Source organism: Pelobates fuscus, chromosome 1, assembly GCF_036172605.1.
Source record: "Pelobates fuscus isolate aPelFus1 chromosome 1, aPelFus1.pri, whole genome shotgun sequence".
Classification (NCBI taxonomy): domain Eukaryota; kingdom Metazoa; phylum Chordata; class Amphibia; order Anura; family Pelobatidae; genus Pelobates; species Pelobates fuscus.
The window spans coordinates 311,032,453-311,053,720 of NC_086317.1; the positions used below are offsets into that span (position 1 = coordinate 311,032,453).

Sequence of the window (21,268 nt, forward strand, 5' to 3'; positions counted from 1 at the left end):
AAGGTCTTGTAACAGAGGTCCATATGTCCCTACAGACGTTTAGAACGTAAGAGACAGCGGATTTATATAGACCAAAGGTCAGAACAAATTTGGGCGTTTGTGAAAGTATGGTTTATGGTTCAATCTACTTGCTAGACTTTGGGAGATTTGACTTCTTTAGTTTAACGTGAATCAAATAAAGGGGTGAACAGATGTCTGATTCCACAGTTTGCAAGCAATATGCTATGCTGTCTTCCATTTTCTGGGTTGGCAAACACCAACCCTGCTCATGAGTTGTGACAGGGAATGATATACCTTATTTCTGGGCATCAGCAATCGGCTGGTCCAGGATCGCAAGAGACTGGCCTAGCGGAATCCTATTTCTATGTTGAATGTATGCCAGGGGTTGAGGGTTCGTTGCAGGATTCAGGGGTGAAAACCCTGCTTGCACTTAGTTAAGAGACGTAGTATGAGGTACTAAATAGCGTGTAATTTAACAGCCGTGCTATGAGCGTTTAACCCTACATCAACTGGCGTCTTACTTAGTGCCAAATGGCAAAGAAATTAGCTAACCAGGGATAAATGAGGCCCTACTAAATGCCAAGTGGCTTTGAGAGGCTCTAGATATGAATTTGGCCGAGGGACTGAGGCCACCGAACGGAGTGGCAGGAATGTTTGCCTCTCGGTGACAATTAAAAGCTTCATTATGAGTGGTCATGACAGGTGAGGCCCTAACTAATAACCTACAGAGGTTGAAGCTCTAACTATGAGTTGGGCCAATGGGCTATTACCTCCGTTTGAGGATGGGAGTTGGCCTTGCGGGACAAGATAACCATTAAACTGTATTAAGGCCAGCACCACTACCCTTTACAGTGAGTTGATCTAGCCCTAAGGAATGAAGGGGAATAGGAGCGTAATGCCTTTAAGGTAGGCATGCGTACGTACCTGGCCCAACTAGTGTGGTTGAGCATGAGAATGGATTCTTATAGAGAGGAATCTAACGACACAATGGGAACGCTAATGGGCATGCGTCCAGTATGGTGTAAGTGTTTAATGGAGATAAGGGCACAACATTTTTAAGGACATCAACAACGGGGCGACAAGTATAGATAGTAGAATCACGATAATAAGGAAAAATATGTGTATACAACCTTAGTCCCATCAATATGTGGATAGGGAAACTAAGTGTGTTGTATCTTGGTGTGAGTTCTCACTGTGTGTCCTTCCATGCGACGGTCTAATAGTATGTGTGACAGTATGTACATAAATATTTACTAGTGGGAAACAAACTTTTCGAGATTCAGCAAGTGTCTGTGACTGGGGTTATGTATGCAGACAGAGGGTGGTATAGGGAGAAAATGAGTGGCCTGACGAGGCCGTAATCGTACGTAATTGCTCAGATGCAGGGTCGAAATGGAGTTGTAGTGGAATGCCTGTGGTGGGCCGTATGTAACGTATGAGTAACGGCCTAGTAAGGGCTGTATGTAGGAATATTGTTGTGGCAAGCTGTATGCCAAACGTAAATCTTATGCTGTATATGAGTGCCCAATTAAGGGGCCAAAAATTGTGATGTGCTGTGTAGCTTATGAAGGGCCAAGATATGATGGGGTTGTAGCACCCCGTAGTAAGCTGGAAATGACACGAGATTAGAGTAGCAGGGTAATGGGTTATGAGAAGTAATACTCGTACGTTTCATATTGTAAGTGGCATGGTTACACCGCATTATTGACATTACGCTAAATCCGCAATGCCTAATGAAAGATGTAAGGATTACATATGATGAGGAATACTGTAACCTCCTGGGAGTCTGGCTTGATGTATGCCACTAAGGAAGGATTGTGAGTAGATTAGCAGAGTGCTCATGTGGGCAGTATAAGGAAAAACAAGTACGCCTACGCCTATGGAAAAACACATACGCCTACGCTTGTACCCTGATGATATATAACTTAATGCCAAGACGAGGGGTTGGAAGTGGACCTGGTTGCCCACTGAGGACGTATGAAGCGTGTTGCACAGACCTAGTGAGGGTTTGCATAGGGAATATGCATATAATGCAGAGAGAAGGCCCACTGTGAGTCCTGAGGTACAGGGTGGGTATGCCAATGTTGAGAAACACACATGGAGTGTGGAGGGCGATTTGTAAGTCATAGATCAGTTTGGGGGTTACTGGTTGTTGAGGAAAAGCAAAAAAACAAAATTGGTGTGATAGATATTAACATACCCTGTGGTATAACTGAAGATGATTGTAAGTCGGCATAGTAACCATATATGGATGAAAGCACCTTATCTTAATATATATGCCTACCTATCTGGTCAACTGATCTGATGACAGCTAGAGAATTTAATGCCAGGAATATAGGTCCAGACCTCCGGAGTGCTACAGTGACATTACTGACATAAGACCGTAATGGACAACAACACTTGAAGGAACGAGAGCTATATACCTGAACGTGCTATAGGCAATAATGACACGGAGGGGGCCAGATACAATACCTGTGCTGACCGTGGCAGAGAAAGTGTGCAAGTAACTTGTAGTTACTAGAGTAATAATATAAATGTTGAGGCAGAATGACATAATTAGCACTGCTTCAACTGAATCAACCAGAAAGGTAGGACCAATAGCTAAAACCGTGAAACAAAATAAAATTACTAATCCTGCCGCATTAGGCTTTAAAATTAAACTTGGTTGTAGGAAATAAGGTGAACGTGGGGTATATTCGGACGAATATATTTGTAGCCAACATAACGCCTGAGTGACCGAATGTTGCTGAACATGGCTTGACTGCAAACAGCTTGGCATAAGGTGTGCAAGTCATGGTCAAATGTGTACTTAAAATTGGCCCGAAATGGCGAGAAAGTACTTGGTCAGCCAAATGTCGGCTGGGGAGGTACATGGGACTGGGGGAAGCAGGAGGTTTAGAGAAGCTGTTTGTCACAGGCATGTGTGAGGGGTCTGCTTCATGGGAGTAGTGTCACAATTGATGACAAGATCCCCTCTGCTTTGTATTTCATAGAAGAGTAAGATTTATAATACGAATCCCCTACCAATCAGTTTGCAAGGGGATGATAAAGTAGGGAAAGATGATGGCATAAACCAGTTTGGGGGTAACAAAATACTTGAAATCTGAGCCGAAAGTGCGGCTCTGTGCCAGAGGCCCGAGAGGCCCAAACTCACGGTTTGCCGCGGCCAATTATGGCCGAATGGGAGACCCCGGAAGCAGCCTGCCCACGTGACCAAGGGGACCGGCCGGAGGATGTGTCGGGGAGACGGGCGCAGAAGGCCCCCTGGTGAGGCCCGGCGGGTCAAAGGGCGCCCACAATGGGATGTTGCCGTGCCCACTAAACCCAGCATTAACAGTCCAGTGAGAGGGGTGGCCCGTGTTTTTATAGCCGGGTAATCCCTCACACAATTACAGGCTACGTCTTTTTATGTCAGTGAGAATCTTGGCAGTGATGAATTGATCAAGCAATTATTACCTGCTGCATCTTGATACTAGGATGCTTTGCAGTTAGTTTCAGGTCATGGTACAAAGAGGTAGATACCTGTGTATGCTGCTCTACAACTTGGTCTCCTTTCTCCACATTGCCAAAAAAGTTGGAGGAAAGAAAAAAAACAACAACCTGTGCCTCAAATTAAAGTAGATATATAGAATTTAAGACATACAAACTGCATCCTATATTTTAGCAGCGCCCTTATAATGTACGCATGTTCGTGTGTATGTATATGTGTGTGTATATATATATATATATATATATATATATATATATGTGTGTGTGTGTGTGTATATATATATATATTTTTTTTTATTACAATGTTAAACAAAAATCTGCACACCAGTCAAGCCATAAGACTTGCTTTTCCCACAGAAATCCCAAATCTGCAGTGATGTTACAACCGCAAAGGATTCTGGGTGGGCATATGCAAATTAGTTTAAGCAGATATAATATATATATATATATATATATATATATATATATCTCTTGAGAAAGACCCGAATGGGTCGAAACATCTGTTTTTTCAATGTAATACCTATTGGCATAAATTCTCTCTTTTCCACTTTAAAGCCCCGAGAGTGCATCTCTTCATTTATTTGTGTGTGTGTGTGTGTGTGTGTGTATATATGTGTATATATATATATATATATTCTCACATGAACATGCATACATTATAAGGGTGCTGTTAAAATATAGGATGTAGTTTTTTTTCCAAAAGAATTCTGGGGGAAAAACTGCCTGCTTCCTATATGCTGAATGCAGGCTATATTATGTGTATATACTAACCAGCCACAACATTAAAACCACTGACCGGTGAAGTGAACAACATATTGTTACAATAGCACATGTTACTGGATGGAATATATTAGACTGCAAGTGGATAATCTGTTCTTGAATTTAATATGTTGGGAGCAGGAAAAATGACTAAATGACTGGGTAAGAGCATCTCCAAAACAGCAAGTCTTGTGGTGCGTTCCCAATGTGCAGTGGTGAGGAAGGACAGCCGGTGAACAGTCATCATGGTAAAGTTCCGCCCAAGGCTCGCCCATCTGGTCCGAACACACAGAAGAGCTACTGCTCAAATTGCTGAGTAACTTAATGCTGGCTATGATAGAAAGGTGCCAGAACATATAGGGCATCACAGTTTTCTGCATATGGGGATGCGTAGCCACAGGCCAGCTAGAGTGCCCATAATGACACCGGTCTACCTCCAAAAGTACCTTTGTCCAAACTGGACCATGGAGCAAAGGAAAAATGTTTTCTGATTTGCTAAGTCTTGTTTTCTTTTAGATCAGCTGAATGTTTGGGTGCATGTGCGTTGTTTAGCTGGGGAATACTTGCTAGCAGAATGGGAAGAAGGCTGGTTGGCAGAGCCAGTGTTCTGCTCCGGGCTGTTTTGGCAGCACGAGAAGGATCTACGTGATATTAGGCACGTGGTTTTAATGTTGTGGCTGATTGGTGTTCATATACAGCAAATATCCAACTACGGATGCTTACAATGGCGTAGGGAAGCCTCACCGTGTGTGATCGCAAGAGAAACCAGTATGATTTAAATTGGCAAATGTTAGCAAATATACAGATTAAATTATATACTTCATTCTGTTACACAGCAAAATATACAGCCATGATCAGGCATTGTAGGTTTGGATACTTGGAGAGGGGTCCAAGGAGACTTGCTGCATTTCCGCTGGGTCCTCTCTTGCTCGAGCCTGCCTGTCAAAGCATTGCCATGGGTTACCACAGCTATAATATGTTGTGTGTTACTGTGCAAATAATGTTCCATACATTCCAATGCTGCACAATGTCAGCGTTCCCGATAAGAGCTTGCACCCGGCGGACGTGGAACCTGGGTTCTTATAGAAACAACGGACCACCAGCAGGATTTATAGCAGCAGCTTTCACCACCAGGGCATTTTCCGTGTACCCCTCCCTGTCCAGAGGTAAGATTCAGGGAGGAGGAACGAACATTAAATATAGCTGAAATAACTAACATTAAATAAACATTATTATACAAACATTAACCCCTTCAGGACGGAGTCAATAGTGCACGTTCTGATCAAAACAAAACGTAAACAAAAACTGGAATTTGCGCTATGTGTCTGTTCACCCGTAGTTCCCCTCTTTCAAATTATATGCACCCACACTTATTATATATCATTTTGTTCAGGAGAAACAGGGCTTTAATCTATCATTAACTATTCATATATGGAACATAATTTATTATGAATAAAAGTAAAAAGAATGTGAGAAAATAAGATTTTTTTTTAAATTTGCATTTCCGTCTGACATTTTAACTGTGAATGTCATAATACTGTTAGGTTTTACTGCAAAAAAAATGCACATATTTGTAATCAGCGATGTCTCACGAGTACAACAGTACCCCCCATTAACAGGTTTTATGTTGTTTTGGAAAGTTACAGGGTCAAATATAGAACATTACATTTTCAAATTGAAATTTGCCAGATTGGTAATGTTACCTTTGAGACGGTGTGGTAGCCCAGGAATGAGAATTACCCCCATAATGGCATACCATTTGAAAAAGTAGACAAGCCAAGGTATTGAAAGTGGGGTATGTTTAGTCTTTTTTAGTAGCCACTTAGTCACAAACACTGGCCAAAGTTAGCGTTCATATTTGTTTTTGTGTGAAAAAAGCAAAAAACTAATATTTGGCCAGTGTTTGTGACTTTTGCAAATGGTATGCCATCATGGGGGTAATTCTCATTCCTGTGCTGCCATACGCTCTCAAAGGCAACATAACCAATCTGGCAAATTTCAATGTGAAAAAAATGAAATGCAAGCCTTATATGTGACTCTCTAACGTTCCAAAACACCATAAAACCTGTACATGGGGGGTACTGTTATTCTCGGGAGACTTCACTAAACACAAATATTAGTGTTTTAAAACAGTAAAACATATTACAACAATAATATAGACCATAAAAGTGCAGTTCGCTTGTAAAAAATGCAAAAAACGTCACTTTTACTTAAAATATCATCGTTGTAATACAATTTACCAGTTTGAAACACGAATATTTGAGTTCAGCGAAGTCACAGCAAGACATAATCGTGATGTGCAGAAGTGACAAGAAGGGCCAGTGCTTCTCTGCCTCATGGAATACTGACATGCTTTAAATCAGGAATCATGACCCCCACATATGTCATGTGACATCCCAAACTTGAACCTCTGTTGCTGTCTGTTGGAATATAATTATACAATTTACCAGTTTGAAACACTAATATTTGAGTTCAGCGCAGTCTCCCGAGTAAAACAGTACCCCCTATGTACAGGTTTTATGGTGTCTTGGAGAGTTACAGGGTCAAATATAGTGCTTGCGAATTAAATTCTCTGCACTTTCTCCCTGTGTTGTCATGCATGTCAATCAAATTTTAATTAATCAAATCACATAATTACGTTAAAAGATTATTTAAATATACATGTAGAATTTTAATATATATTCATTTATAGGTATTTAAATTCTACGTGTATACTAATGTAATCTTTTATGTAATTATATGTATTTATCTATATATATATATATTTGCGGTTATTTGTATTTTATATACATATATATATATATATATATATGTGTATTTTGTTACCGATATATATATATTAATAACAAAATACAGTTAGAATGAAATTACATATGCATATATAATTTATATTAAATTTTGTTTCAATATTTTATTTATTTATTTTATTATTTAATTTATTTATTATTTTAGTTATACGTATTTATATATAATATATATGTACATCTATTATATATATAATATATACATATTATATATATGTAACGTCATTCTAAGTGTATTTTAATATTAATATATATACTTATATTAATATTAAAATACACTTTGTATGACGTTACATATATATAATATGTATATATATATTATATATATATAATATATATACATATTATATATATATAAAAATATATTTAATTTATTTTTACATTTGTCTTTTATTTATTTTTTATACTTCCCACCAGCAGGGGGACTGTCTGATATTTCAAACAGTCCCCCTGCTGGCAGATCCACAGCCAGCTATAGGGGGCCATGTGATCGCTCTTTGAGAGCGATCACATGGCCCCCAGGGGCCTCATTTGCCATGGGAGGGCTGCCTGGGCTGTGAGGCAGTCCTCCCGAAGCGGATCGCGGCGGAGGTAAGTATAACTTACCTGCTGGGGCTGCAAGCCGTTACGGCGTGCTATGCCGTCATAACGGCTTTAAAGCCCACTTAACCCGTGACGGCATAGCACGCCGTAACAGCGTTAAGGGGTTAAAACTGAAATAAGCAATGGCAACAATCACTCCACACAGATCACAGCCTCTGTTCCACACCACATATTTACATTGTGACGAAGTGCCCTTTGCCACTTGTGCCTGGAGAGGACTAATTACCAGCCTCTTGCCTTATGACTATGGTCCCTGGGAGATTTTGCCAGTTAGAAACACCATTTGGACTTATTGGTGTTTTAAAAGACTGTTCTGGCCCTTTAAATGGTACTGGCACAGTTCAGCAACTTCCAAAAACTGTCATATATTGAAACACTGACTGAACTTAACAGTCATTTTGTTTTCCTTGGGGGGCGGAGCCTAGCAGCCGGGCTGAACGGACGCATGCTGGTGGAGCTCCTCACAAAAAAGCCAGAAATAAGCTTAAATAACGACATTACACCCTACAACTGCCTACTTTTCAGCCCCTGTACAGAGGACTTACCACAGGGTAAGTGCGTCCGCAAAGCCGCGGCAACCCACAGCGACGACGTACCGGGGATCGACCTGAGGCCTACAGGCGGCCTACTCAGACCGCCTACTCACACTCTCACCCCCCCCCCCCTGCCGGAGAGGGACATCCCGGCTCAAGCCTACCCCACACTAATATCCGTACAAGCGGCGAAATTAACAGCCACGTGGAGCTCATGAGACTCAGCCAAGATGGCGACGCAACCGCGGCCTACGACCAAACAACCACGCCTCACTCCACCCGAGCATACAGGGGACTTCGTGGACCTGCTGCGCACCCATCTCTGGGCAAAACTTAAGGCCCGGAGACAATCTTACCGGATGGCGATGAAAAAGGTGGCAGCGTGGATCCGTCCGACCACTCGGCGCATCCTACTATTGTGCCCCCCTCATAACTCCAGAGCAACCTTTAAACTAAGCAGGAACCGAAGCTCCATCACGCGGGAAACCGCTAAAACCTATGCTGCAACGCCTGCAGAATCTTGCGACCCCGCGCCACTGAGGGTGCCAATTCTTCGCTCAGCGATCCCGGAAACCGGCAACCAGCACAGCACGAAACCCCACGCTGACGACCACAAAGCCCAATGTGAAGCAGAACCAGTTGCAGCGAAGCTGATTCCAGGGAAACCAAGCTGTCGGGAAGCCCATACACGGCCCACTGGGGAGGAAACCCAGAAGGGAAATCAGAGTATACTACAGCCCTCAACGGCCTACACATGGATCTCATCCACACACCGAGAGTTTGATCCTCCCTGTGGCGGGCAGGCAGGCGTACACAACGACACGAGGGGTGACAACCATATACCAGCAGCTGGCGTTGGTTAAGTGACATTACTGAAAGCTACATTAACTGCCCTAATTATGCCGACCTACTCACTATTAGCTTAGCACAGATGTTTTTGCCTTATAATTTCTCTATGGCTTAGCCCAAATGTGTTCCCTGGCACTCCTCTAGGATGTTTTTTTGTAATGTGATACAAACCTTAGAATTAACATGATCTATCTTGCCCTTACTATCCATATGCATACAATTGTTTACTCTTATATGTATAGTTTTAAGTACCAAAGTGGTCAGGAAGCTGCAGACAAATCTAGTCTTAATCTGATTGTTATTACATAGACATATCAACTCTACCCTTAAAAATTTGCATGTTTTCTCAAAGCCACTGTTTGACTTATCTATGTTCCCATATTGATAAACGCTGTTGTGGCGCAAGTTTATATTTTGTAACCACCTGCACTACAAAAATAAAGAATTAAAAAAAAAAAAAACAGTCATTTTGTTTTCCTCTGAGGAGGAGTTGTTTTGCTGCATTAGTGCTGTTGCTTTTGTGTGCTCATTAAACAGACCTGCTTGACCCTTTCTTAAAGCCTTGGCTCATGCTTGGGGGATGGGATAAGTCTGCAGTGCTCATGGTGTTGGTTGGAGATATATATATATATATATATATATATATATATATATATATATATATATATATATATATATATATATATATATATATATATACATACATACAAGCACTGAATTCCTTACACACACATACACTACATTCCCTATATACACAATACATTCCATACACACCTACCAGAGTAACCTCTACCTCACATACCTGTCTCTTGCTCTCTCCTAAAGGGCAGCACTCTACTCTCTCCTCCAGCTCTGCCTCCCTCCCATCTTGTTTAAATGCTACCTCCTGTCCTATTGGGTTTTATACCGCACCTCCTATAGACTGTAAGCTCGTTTGAGCAGGATCCTCTTCATCCTATTGTTCCTGTAAGTTTTCGTAATTGTCTCATTTATTGTTTAATCTCCCTCTCCTATTATATTGTAAAATGCTACATAATTTGTTGGCCCTATATAAATGCCAATAATAATACACCCACTACATACCTCTGTACCCACACACACTATATTCCTTGTATACGGGTGTGTCTTATTTTCTGAAAAATACAGTAATCTTTTGTTTGTGGTTTTAAAAACAACTAATTTAGGAAAAAAAAATAGTTATAGTATGTGATGATTACATTACTGCCAAGTATGACAAAGATACAATATTTCTTTAATTAATAAATAGTGCAAAGTGCTCATAGAGTGCTAAAAGTAAAATATTTCCATGGGTTATTTTATTTTTAGCACTCTATGAGCACTTTGCACTTACGATGATTTAGTATCTTTATTTTTTTCTTTTTTACCTGTGGCAACAGACCTTTAGGTCCTTTTGGTTGAGCTACCAGACTAGAACACCCACAAAGGTGTTGTATAGGAGACATAGGGTTAGCTTAGAGGGATAGCTGCCTTCCTGATTTTTTTTTTTGGGGGGGGGGGAGGGGTTCTTCAAGCTGGTTCAAGTATTGTATTTATCCCTTTATGATTTTGGGGTATTATACCTTATTATTACCCTTTTGGGATACCACATACTCTGTGCCCAGCAAGACCTCCTATTTCTCTATCGTTGTTTTTACTCTGTTTTTACCCACTAATCTGGTGACGTGTGTATTTAGTATACCGTCTCTAGGTATGGACATAATTCTCTGTTAGCATCTTTACTTTATTAGGCTAATTATTAGTTTTTAGTATGCTATACTCCTCTCCATATGAGATCCTAGATACCTTTATCTGTTCCCAGGCTTTTAATAGACTATAATAAAGTTTTTATTTTATTTTTACTTACTGCTGAGATTGGACTGGGTCCTTCTCCTATTGGCTATCTTCTAGTAAGGTAGCTTTTGGGAATTATTTTCTATACAATATTCCTTTACACTTGAATCCCATCACCACGGAAAACCAAAGCTCTCTCAGAATTGTTCCCAGTAAATTTACTGTTTCCTGTGAGAGGCACCTGGTTCATACTGAATGATATACCTCATCTGCTGACAAATGTGTTCTTTAGCAGTGTTAGCCAAATAGATTCTATGCACTGCGTATGCATTAGGCATCCTTCTAATTATCTTAAAGGGACACTATAGTCCCCAAAACAAACTAAGCTTAACCCCTTAAGGACACATGACATGTGTGACATGTCATGATTCCCTTTTATTCCAGAAGTTTGGTCCTTAAGGGGTTAAAGGACCAATATAGTGCCAGGAAAACATACTCATTTTCCTGGCTCTATAGGGTCCATGGGTCCCCCTCACCCTCAGGGCCCCCCTCCTGCCAGGCTCTAGGGTGAGGAAGGGGTTAATCCCTTACCTTTTTTCCGGCGCCGGGCTCCCTCGGCGCTGGGGACTCTCCTCCTCCTTTCCCTTCATCGGCTGAATGCGCATGCGCGACAAGAGCCGCGCGCGCATTCAGCCAGTCTCATAGGAAAGCATTCTCAATGCTTTCCTATGGACGTTGGCGTCTTCTCACTGTGAAAATCACAGTGAGAAGCGTGGAAGCGCCTCTAGCGGCTGTCAATGAGACAGCCACTAGAGGCCGGATTAACCCTAAAGTAAACATAGCAGTTTCTCTGAAACTGCTATGTTTACAGCAGAAAGGATTAATCCTAGATGGACCTGGCACCCAGACCACTTCATTAAGCTGAAGTGGTCTGGGTGCCTATAGTGGGCCTTTAATGAAGTGTTTTTTGTGTATAGATAATGCCTCTGGCGTTTTGCTGCTCAATTCTCTGCCATTTAGGAGTTAAATCACTTTTGTTTCTGTTTATGCAGACCCAGCCACACCTCCCTGCACGTGACTGACACAGCGTGCATGAAAACAAAATTGGTTTAACTTTCAATCAGATGTAACTTGCTTTAAAAGTTTTTAACTCCAGCCCAGAGTAGGAGATACAAGTCACATGCAAGGAGGTGTAAGTATGTCTGTATAAGCAAAGTGATTTAACTCCTAAATGCAGAGGATTGAGCAGGGGCATGGTCTATACACCAAAATAGTTAATTAGGCTAAACTTATTTTGGTGATTTATAGTGTTCCATTAATGGAGTCAAAGTGTGCTGATTTGTGTAGATTGCACTGGTTGTATTTAACTTGGTTATGGCTGCTTATATATTTAAAGGCAACTTGCCAACAGAATGAAACTTCATACAGATTAATAGTGTGTGAGAGACTATCAATGTTGTGTTACATTTCAAAGGTTTGTTTTAAAAATATTCTTTCTTACCTTCTTTGAGACTTGTTATGCTATGGTCCGTCAGTACACCTATCTCCTAATTTCAGAACCCCTTATGAAACCTCACATAAAAGAATTAAAAAGCAAAATGAGCATGCAAGAGGGCTCAGGTTTAGAGAAATCATCAGTGCAAATGTTTTTTTTTTATAAAATCTATAATTATTTATCCCTTAAAAAAAAAAAAAAATTAATAACAATTCTATGTTGCATATTTTCATTTTTCTTTTGTCTTTAATCAATTTAAGAATATTCTATGCTAATTAATATCTCATTGGTAACGTGTTTCTTACTATGCCAATATGCTATCATTCAACTCCTGCCAATATTATCTACGGCAATTGTGTGACACAGTCTAAGATATGATGTAAGTGCCACATGCGTATTGTCTCCTATTAGCTGTAAGTACATTTACTATAGCCAGCAAGCCAAATAAGCTCCCCATCTTTAAATATTAAGTGTCTTCTTGTAGGAGGAAGCTAATTGCCAAATGTGGGAGAAGATCTGCTGTGTGCGAGTGATTCATTTTTATCTATTTAAATCTTTTCATGGCATGTAGGGTGGGTGGATGACTGCAGTTTAAGTTAATTTAATGCCAACTATGCCTACACTCTTTATGTAAAGTCTGGATCCAAACACAGAGAAGTGATCAGCAAGACTTACTGTCCTATAAATAATTGCTGTTCCTTTACATTGTACCCTATTTGGAGGAATATGTCTGAAGGAGTCAAGCACTCCTGTAAAATGTGCCTTGTGTTGTATTCACACTATAATCTGGCAGGAAATTACTGCCCCTGATGTATAGGCATCTGTGTTGTGACCTTTCTATGTTTATGGAAAATTGTAAAAATCTGGAGAACAGAACCTTGTAATGTTTTCAGAGATTGAGTTAAATCGCTAAGCAATGTTGGTATGAAAAGGAAAATAAAATAAAAATAAAAATCTAACCATACGGTGAACAAAGGGTTGCTGGCTGTAAGGAGAGGAAACTTAAAGTAACGAGTCTGATTTAAATTAATCATTTTGCTAGTGAAAAATGTTAGCAAATATGAAGATTAAATGATATACTTCATTTTTGCTTGTTCGTTAAGTGCTCAGCACTCAGTATCAACGATTCAGATGCAAAATGTAATGCATGATCATTCACATAGCTCACTGCACTGTGTCTTTATATACCGTATTTTTCGCTCCATAAGACGCACCTCACCATAAGACGCACCTAGTTTTTTGAGGAAGAAACCCAGAAAAAAAATATTGTGAACAAACTGTCCCATAGTGTTTCTTACTATGGGACAGTTTGTACAGAATATTTTTTTTCTCCCCTGTCCCATAGTGTCCCCCCCCTCCCATAGTCTTCTCCTCTCTCCCATAGTCTTCACTCACCCCCTCCCCATAGTCTTCATCCACCCCCTCCCCATAGACTTCATCCACCCCCTCCCCATAGACTTCATCCACCCCCTCCCCCATAGACTTCACTCACCCCCTCCCCCATAGACTTCATCTCCCCCCTCCCCATAGACTTCATCTCCCCCCTCCCCATAGACTTCATCTCCCCCCCTCCCCATAGACTTCATCTCCCCCCCTCCCCATAGACTTCATCTCCCCCCCCTCCCCATAGACTTCATCTCCCCCCCCTCCCCATAGACTTCATCTCCCCCCCCTCCCCATAGACTTCATCTCCCCCCCTCCCCATAGACTTCATCCCCCCCTCCCCATAGACTTCATCCCCCCCTCCCCATAGACTTCATCCCCCCCCCCATAGACTTCATCCCCCCCCCATAGACTTCATCCCCCCCTCCCCATAGACTTCATCCCCCCCTCCCCATAGACTTCATCCCCCCCTCCCCATAGACTTCATCCCCCCCCCATAGACTTCATCCCCCCCCTCCCCATAGACTTCATCCCCCCTCCCCATAGACTTCATCCCCCCTCCCCATAGACTTCATCCCCCCCTCCCCATAGACTTCATCCCCCCCTCCCCATAGACTTCATCCCCCCCTCCCCATAGACTTCATCCCCCCCTCCCCATAGACTTCATCCCCCCCTCCCCATAGACTTCATCCCCCCCTCCCCATAGACTTCATCCCCCCCTCCCCATAGACTTCATCCCCCTCCCCCTCCCCATAGACGTCATCCCCCTCCCCCTCCCCATAGACTTCATCCCCCTCCCCCTCCCCATAGACTTCATCCCCCTCCCCCTCCCCATAGACTTCATCCCCCTCCCCATAGACTTCATCCCCCTCCCCATAGACTTCATCCCCCTCCCCCTCCCCATAGACTTCATCCCCCTCCCCCTCCCCATAGACTTCATCCCCCTCCCCATAGACTTCATCCCCCTCCCCATAGACTTCATCCCCCTCCCCATAGACTTCATCCCCCTCCCCCTCCCCATAGACTTCATCCCCCTCCCCCTCCCCATAGACTTCATCCCCCTCCCCATATTCTTCTCTCCCATACTGTCCCCCTCCCCTTGTCCCATTATTACTTACCTGTCTTGTAGCGTTGGCCGGCAGCACAGGGCGCACCGCGGTAGTGGAACGTGAATTTCATGTTCTGGTTTCCGGCGGGACTGAAAGGAAGTGCGCACTCAGCTTGTGCACACTTCCTTTCAGTCCCGCCGGAAACCGGAACATGAAATTCAAGTTCCACTACCGCGGTGCGCCCTGTGCTGCCGGCCAACGCTGCAAGACAGGTAAGTAAAGCTTCATATTCGCTCCATAAGACGCACAGACATTTCCCCTCACTTTTGAGGGGAAAAAAGTGCGTCTTATGGAGCGAAAAATACGGTAACTTAAAATAAAATTCTAAAATATAATATAAATGTGGTTTGTGCAGTGTATAGATTAAGTATTATGGTCAATCAGCTGCCATTATGTCATTTTTTTATTTATTTTTTATAGATCATAGATGCACATTATATTTATAATTTTATCTTTTTCATATTTTTTGTTTGTTTAAGGAGCACTATAGGGTCAGGAACACAAACATGTATTCCTGACCCTGCAGGGTTAAAACCACCATATAGCTCCACTGGCCACCTCATGCCTCCCTAAAAATAGTAAAATCTTTCTTGTGTTCAAGCCTGAAGCTGCTGGCTTTGTCACTCTTTACTTTTGACCTGTCCACTGCCTGCTGGCAGATCAAGGACAGAGCCAGCACAATTCAAACACAGCCCTGGCCAATCAGCAGCTCCTCATAGAGATTAAATGAATCAATGCATCTCTATGAGGAAAGTTCAGTGTCTGCATGCAGAGGAAGGAGATACTGAATGTTTGGGTGCATTTTAGGCAGCCATGACCCAGGAACCGCTATTATCACTAGGCTGTAATGGAAACACTGCATTTTCTCTGAAAAGACAGTGTTTACTGCAAAAAGTCTGAAGGTAATGATTCTACTCAACCGAACAAATTCAATAAGTTGTAGTTGTTCTGGTGACTATAGTGGTTGCTTTGGTCTATGTATTGCAGCATTGTTAGCAGACAGTAGTTCTTATTCTTCAGATGCAAGCTAATTGTTAATTTTGCATGTTTTTCAGAGAACAGCTGATGTTCCCCTTTCAGTTCCTTGACCGGCTTGGAATGTATGACATGGAATGCACAGTAACCGGTGGAGGACGGTCATCGCAGGCTGGAGCCATTCGCCTGGCTTCATCTAGAGCTTTGTTAAGTTTTCTTCCTGAGAATCAAATTGAGTCAATGAGACAAGGTGAGATCCATAAATTGTTAATTATCTTACTGCAGCATCAGTATGTGCAAGTTAAGTTAGTAAAATCAAAGTGACGATGCGTATTTAATGTGTGGTTTTATATTTTCACTCATTCAGCTCTTTTATATTTTGATTGGGGCATTTTAAGCTTAAATGTATATATGATTAAGGTCTATACAGCCAAATTTTTTTTATTTATTTTTTTAAATCTGCACACTAGGCCATATGTGGCTCTAATAATGGATTTTTTTCACTTGACACCCTTGTTGTGACATCCAGCTTTTACTATTGGTGTTTGTGTTAATGTGGGGAAGCGACCCACTGGAAGACTGCTTTGTGATTAATCCCTGAGTGCAATTCATTTTCACAAGACTAGCTGCAGGTTTGTCCGTTAATTCCATATATCTATGAGATCTGACCCATCAGGCAACCCACCAGTCTCACTTCCCTTGTCTGGTGAATGGTCAACAGTATATCTTTAGGATCAAACACTACTGTGTAATACTGCATATTTATTTATTTATTTGTTTGGTTTAATTTTGGGCCTGTAGCATACCTTGCTGAGAGGATCTAGTTAAAACAGTTTCATACATATTTGTAAATTATTGACCATACAAAAAAGGGGGAAATAAGGTGAAGACATGCGTGTCCTTAATGGATACAGGATAACTCTAATGTTTCAATAAACACAAATACAAAATAACCCACAAATGGAGGACATGCACAAATCCTAAAATAGTTCAATAGACTGTTAAATAACCTTTGCTACTGTAAGTTAAAATGTGTCACTTCACAGATATATCCAAAGAGGACTTTTCTAAAGGATCACAAAAGGTCCTAAATAAAAATGCTTGATGTTCTAGATTAGTGAAATGCTGTGTTAGGGTGCCACTGTTAATTTAGAGGTTTAACATCGTTAAGACGTATTGACACGTCCTAACATATTGGTGTGAGCAGGGTTAATTCCCTGCTCACATGTAAAGTCCCAGACATTTATCGATACCTGGAGCTCCCCTTTGTCAACTGGGGCGAGTTTTTAGCATTCCCAGACTGATAAATGTGCTGTGTGCAATGCTCGTAGTGACTGCTGCTACAGCCATTTCAATAGGCATTTAAATACCTGTTGCTGCAATGTGTTGTGAGCAAACTTAAATCCCTGGTCAGACCAGTGTAACCCAGATATCAATCAATACCTGGGGGCTGTTCAATAAGCTGCATGCAGCGCTCCGTGCTCAATCCATTGAGAACATCGTAGTCAAGCAGATTGTGCTCAGCTGCTGTGAATCTGGGCTGGCCGGTGCTCAAGGGAGAACCCCAGATTCTGAACAAACCGTGATATAGTCTCCAGCATGTAGAAAATAAGGAGATATTCAGCTCCTTCACAAATTACTGATGCAGTCCTCGAGGCAGCTTAATCACCAGAACTGGGGTCTCTTGTCCCGTGGAACAAGAGATACTGCATGTAACGGATCACCTGTACTCCGAGTACCTTCTGTTGATGGACGCTTCCTAGCTTGCGCCGAGGAAGCACCGCACCGGACACCACAACCACCGCAGACTCCACAATCGCCGTAGCTTAATTGGAGTCTCACCGTCTTCCTTCCACCCTGGATCAGCTTTTGTCCTCCAGGTCCGTGTGGAAAAGCCCTCTCCTTCAAGAGAGCGTATCAGGAACAGCTCTTAAAAGAGCTAAGTAATTAGAGCGCAAGGGAGTATACAAAGTATAGCAATCCCCAGTGTGATTATAGCAGTTCCCCTCCAATCACGAGGCAAGACTACGTGTTGAGGGTCAAACAGGAACAGAATGCACCAAGGCTTTATTGCTTCTTATATACACATTTCCCCACAAGGTTACCACCCACTTGGACCTTGTGGAACACAGGACACAAAGTTACAACAGCCAATCAACACAGTACAGTACAATCAGTCACTCCCAGCTAATGCACACAAACCCTCCCCTCTGCATGTGATACAATTAACAAACACAATGGGCTAACTTAATTATCACAGGCAGAAAATATCCAGTTTTACCCAAAGTCCAGAAACACCCCAAAACACAAACATATCCCCATAAATCCTACATCCTACATGGATAGCCCTGATCTGGGTGAACAACATATCCAAAAATCACCCAGATCAGAGCAGGGGTTCAAGGGTTTTATGGAAGTCCTATTAGACCGACCGCAAGCATGGCCTTTATGCCCAAAACAGTTCCACAGATTTAGGCTGTGCGGCCGGTCTATCTTCTCCTCTATCCTGGAGATAATTGGCTTAAGTGGCTGTGGTAAGCCAATTATCTCGAAGTCCAAAAACTGTTACAAAAACTACATAAAAATACATAACTCATATAATACAATGTTTAACCTATATGTCCAACATATCCCCAAATAGCTTGGATTTGAGTGCTCAATATGTCCGAAAAGCGCTCAGATCCCACGAATACAGTTGGATCGCCCTGGGGTTAAACAATAGCAAGGGCTGATGAGAGATTGAAGAGGGACAAAGCAGCCAGTTTCAACTGGTCTGGCAGTGTACCTGGGACAACGCCCTGCTGGAGAACAATAGGACAGGAAGAAGGGGGAGGGGAAGAGGCACATTTTCCCGTGGAAATAAAGGGGCAGAAAAAGTGTTTTAACAATCCAATAAGCCCAAATATACTTTTTTTTTTAACTGGCAATATCTCCCAGGGGCCATAGTCACAAGGCAAGAGGCTGGCAAGCAGGCCTTTCCAAGAACAAATGGCGAAGGGCACTTTGTCACACTGCACCATATACCTCTCATGTCTTCTACATATCTACCAGAGTCACCACCATAATAAGAACATACCACAAGAGCTAATATTCCACAATATACGCAGGTGGGGATTATTCCACCCAGGCGATAGGAGCTGCATCCTAGCTCCCAAAAAGTGTGAGTGTACCTATTTTTTATTCTGTTATAGTCTGGAGCTGCTGCATACTTCACTATTAACTCTTTTTTTGTTTCTACTATATACTTTTTAAGGACAAATCGAGCACTGCACCATACTTTGTTTTCATAGTCTCCAGCATGTCCCCATGCCAATCATGATCATCATATTGGGGGGATTACTATAGGGTTAGAGTTAACTACCAATTAATTTATATCCTAGACTTATGAGGCATTTAACAATCAAGACTGATATGTAAATCTATTTTTAACTCTTATTCAGTTGCGTTGGATGTGTAAAAATTATTTTAAAATTGAAAATGTGTTTTTCCTACTTTTAACATTTTATTCACACTTAATGTTGTGCTAAGTATACATATAGGATATTGAAAGCCCTTTCTGTAATTTAAAAACAATAAATATGTATTGGGGCACGTAAAGAGAAACACTTTAATTATATTTGAGCAAAACATAAAATTAAACCGCAAATTCTAGGTTTGGTTTCAGAACCTGGACAATCACAGTACATTTTTGAGCCTCTATCTTATTCACCGGGGATTTAATTGAAATATAAGGCAGATATTGTCTATTTATAGAATAGCAGGCTTATTTAATTATCTTCAATTAAGTTTATATAGGACCATTTATTTTCCTTTCATTATAAAAATCCTTCTCTCATATTGCTAAGCTTAATTTCTGGTATGTACAGCATGTCCCTGCAGGCTTTTCAATGAGAAAAGGCCGTGTTTACATTCAGGACTTGTTTACACTCAGACAACCCCTAGACTTGCTTCCTATGTCAGTGATCTACAGAGTGCAACACCTACGTTCAGCGTCTGCTCTCGCTGCATGGAGACGCTGAACGCTCCCCGTAGAGATACATTGATTTTAGCCATGGAAACTGAGCCAGTCATGATGAGACTGACGTGGCGAGGCAGAAAAGGGGAGTTAAACAACTTTTCACTGCAATCAGAGGGGGCCAGGGACCTAAACAGTCACTGCAGCACTATAGTGTTAGGTGTATATGTTTGTATTCATAACACTATAGTGTTCCTTTAATGATTTCAGGACTCTTATGTTGATCCCGGGCCTGTGGATACATAGATGCAGTTTGTCACAATTAGAATACGTTCATAAAGTGGTACATTTTAACTTATTATAATAAAGTAATTTTTCACGTCTTTTGAACTCCTTCAAGGTTTGTATATGTCCTCAAACTGTGGGTGTTTTTCTTTTTTTTTTTTTTTTTGTCCTTTTATACTTTTGTTTTGTGTGTGGTTTTTGTGTTTATTAATATATTATCACCTTTATGGATGATGACGTGCTGTACATGTCATACCGTCACTGTATTTGCCTAACCCCTTGTCCTAAAGAGGTTAAATGTAGCTTATACTTGTAAGATTTATAATTTTTAGATAAAAAAAATAGTTTTGCAGTTTGCTGTTCCATAAGCTTTAGCCACGTCTCTTCAGAAAATGCATTAGTTAGCAAGTTGTACTGGTGCCCGGAATGTCCCTTTAAAATCTTGTTTTGAGGCATATGTGAAGCTACGTACAGCGAAACTTAAGTAGGTTTTCGGTGAAGCCAAAGCTGCTTGGTGTAATGTAGTTGTTTATATTCTGGTGTGGTGATATAAATATAAACTCATCTAGAAATTAAAATCTGAGTGCTATTTTAATCTAAACTTTGAATAATTTGTCTTTCAGCTGGGCTGCTGACATTAGATCCTCGTATTAAGGAACGGAAGAAGCCTGGACAAGAAGGAGCCCGAAGGAAGTTTACATGGAAGAAGCGTTAAGCTGGTTGTACCATTCATTAGGGATTTTTTTTATAATAAAATTATTATTAAATATTTAATGTCTCATTTTATTTTGTATTTATTTTCATGTTTAAAAATATTAACATTTGCTTAGCAGTCCTGTTTCTAACCAAAAGTTTATAACTAGGTAAAAGTTGTTAACAAAAAAAATAAAAAATTAAATTCCATGGTCCCAACTTTGTATGCCTGCTAGACCTACAGGAGAGAAAAAAAGGTATTTTATTGATGTATCAGACAGGAAGCAGGTCATGAGTATTGCAGAAGTGGCATAATTAAATGTGTGTAGACACTTGTCACTCTGTGCATATATGTAAGTTTGTGTATTTGGGAAAATGTATGTGTCCACCTCTTATTATTGGTCACATTATATCCTGCATGGCCCTTCCTGATTTTGGACTCTGGACCTGCATGTTCTGATGTCTTTAGTGTCAGTTTAGGGGCAGACTTTTATTTGAGCTGGAAAAGAAGGCAATCAAGCTTAAAAGAACTGGAATGAATCTAT

The 21,268-nt window shown here is 41.2% G+C and overlaps 1 protein-coding gene across 2 annotated transcripts in view; it reads left to right on the top strand.

The window, feature by feature from the left end:
- The window catches only part of MRPS9 (mitochondrial ribosomal protein S9), a 114,472-nt gene that overhangs the window by 69,632 nt on the left and 23,572 nt on the right, over positions 1-21,268 (top strand). Inside the window, exons 10-11 of one of the 2 annotated variants that reach the window (XM_063458542.1) lie at positions 15,871-16,040; positions 20,654-20,749. In XM_063458542.1, the coding sequence (XP_063314612.1) occupies positions 15,871-16,040; positions 20,654-20,745 (262 nt within the window). In that variant the 3' untranslated portion in view covers positions 20,746-20,749. Of the gene's footprint in view, positions 1-15,870; positions 16,041-20,653; positions 20,763-21,268 lie in introns of those variants that run through there. The other variant, XM_063458550.1, reaches the window with a different exon arrangement.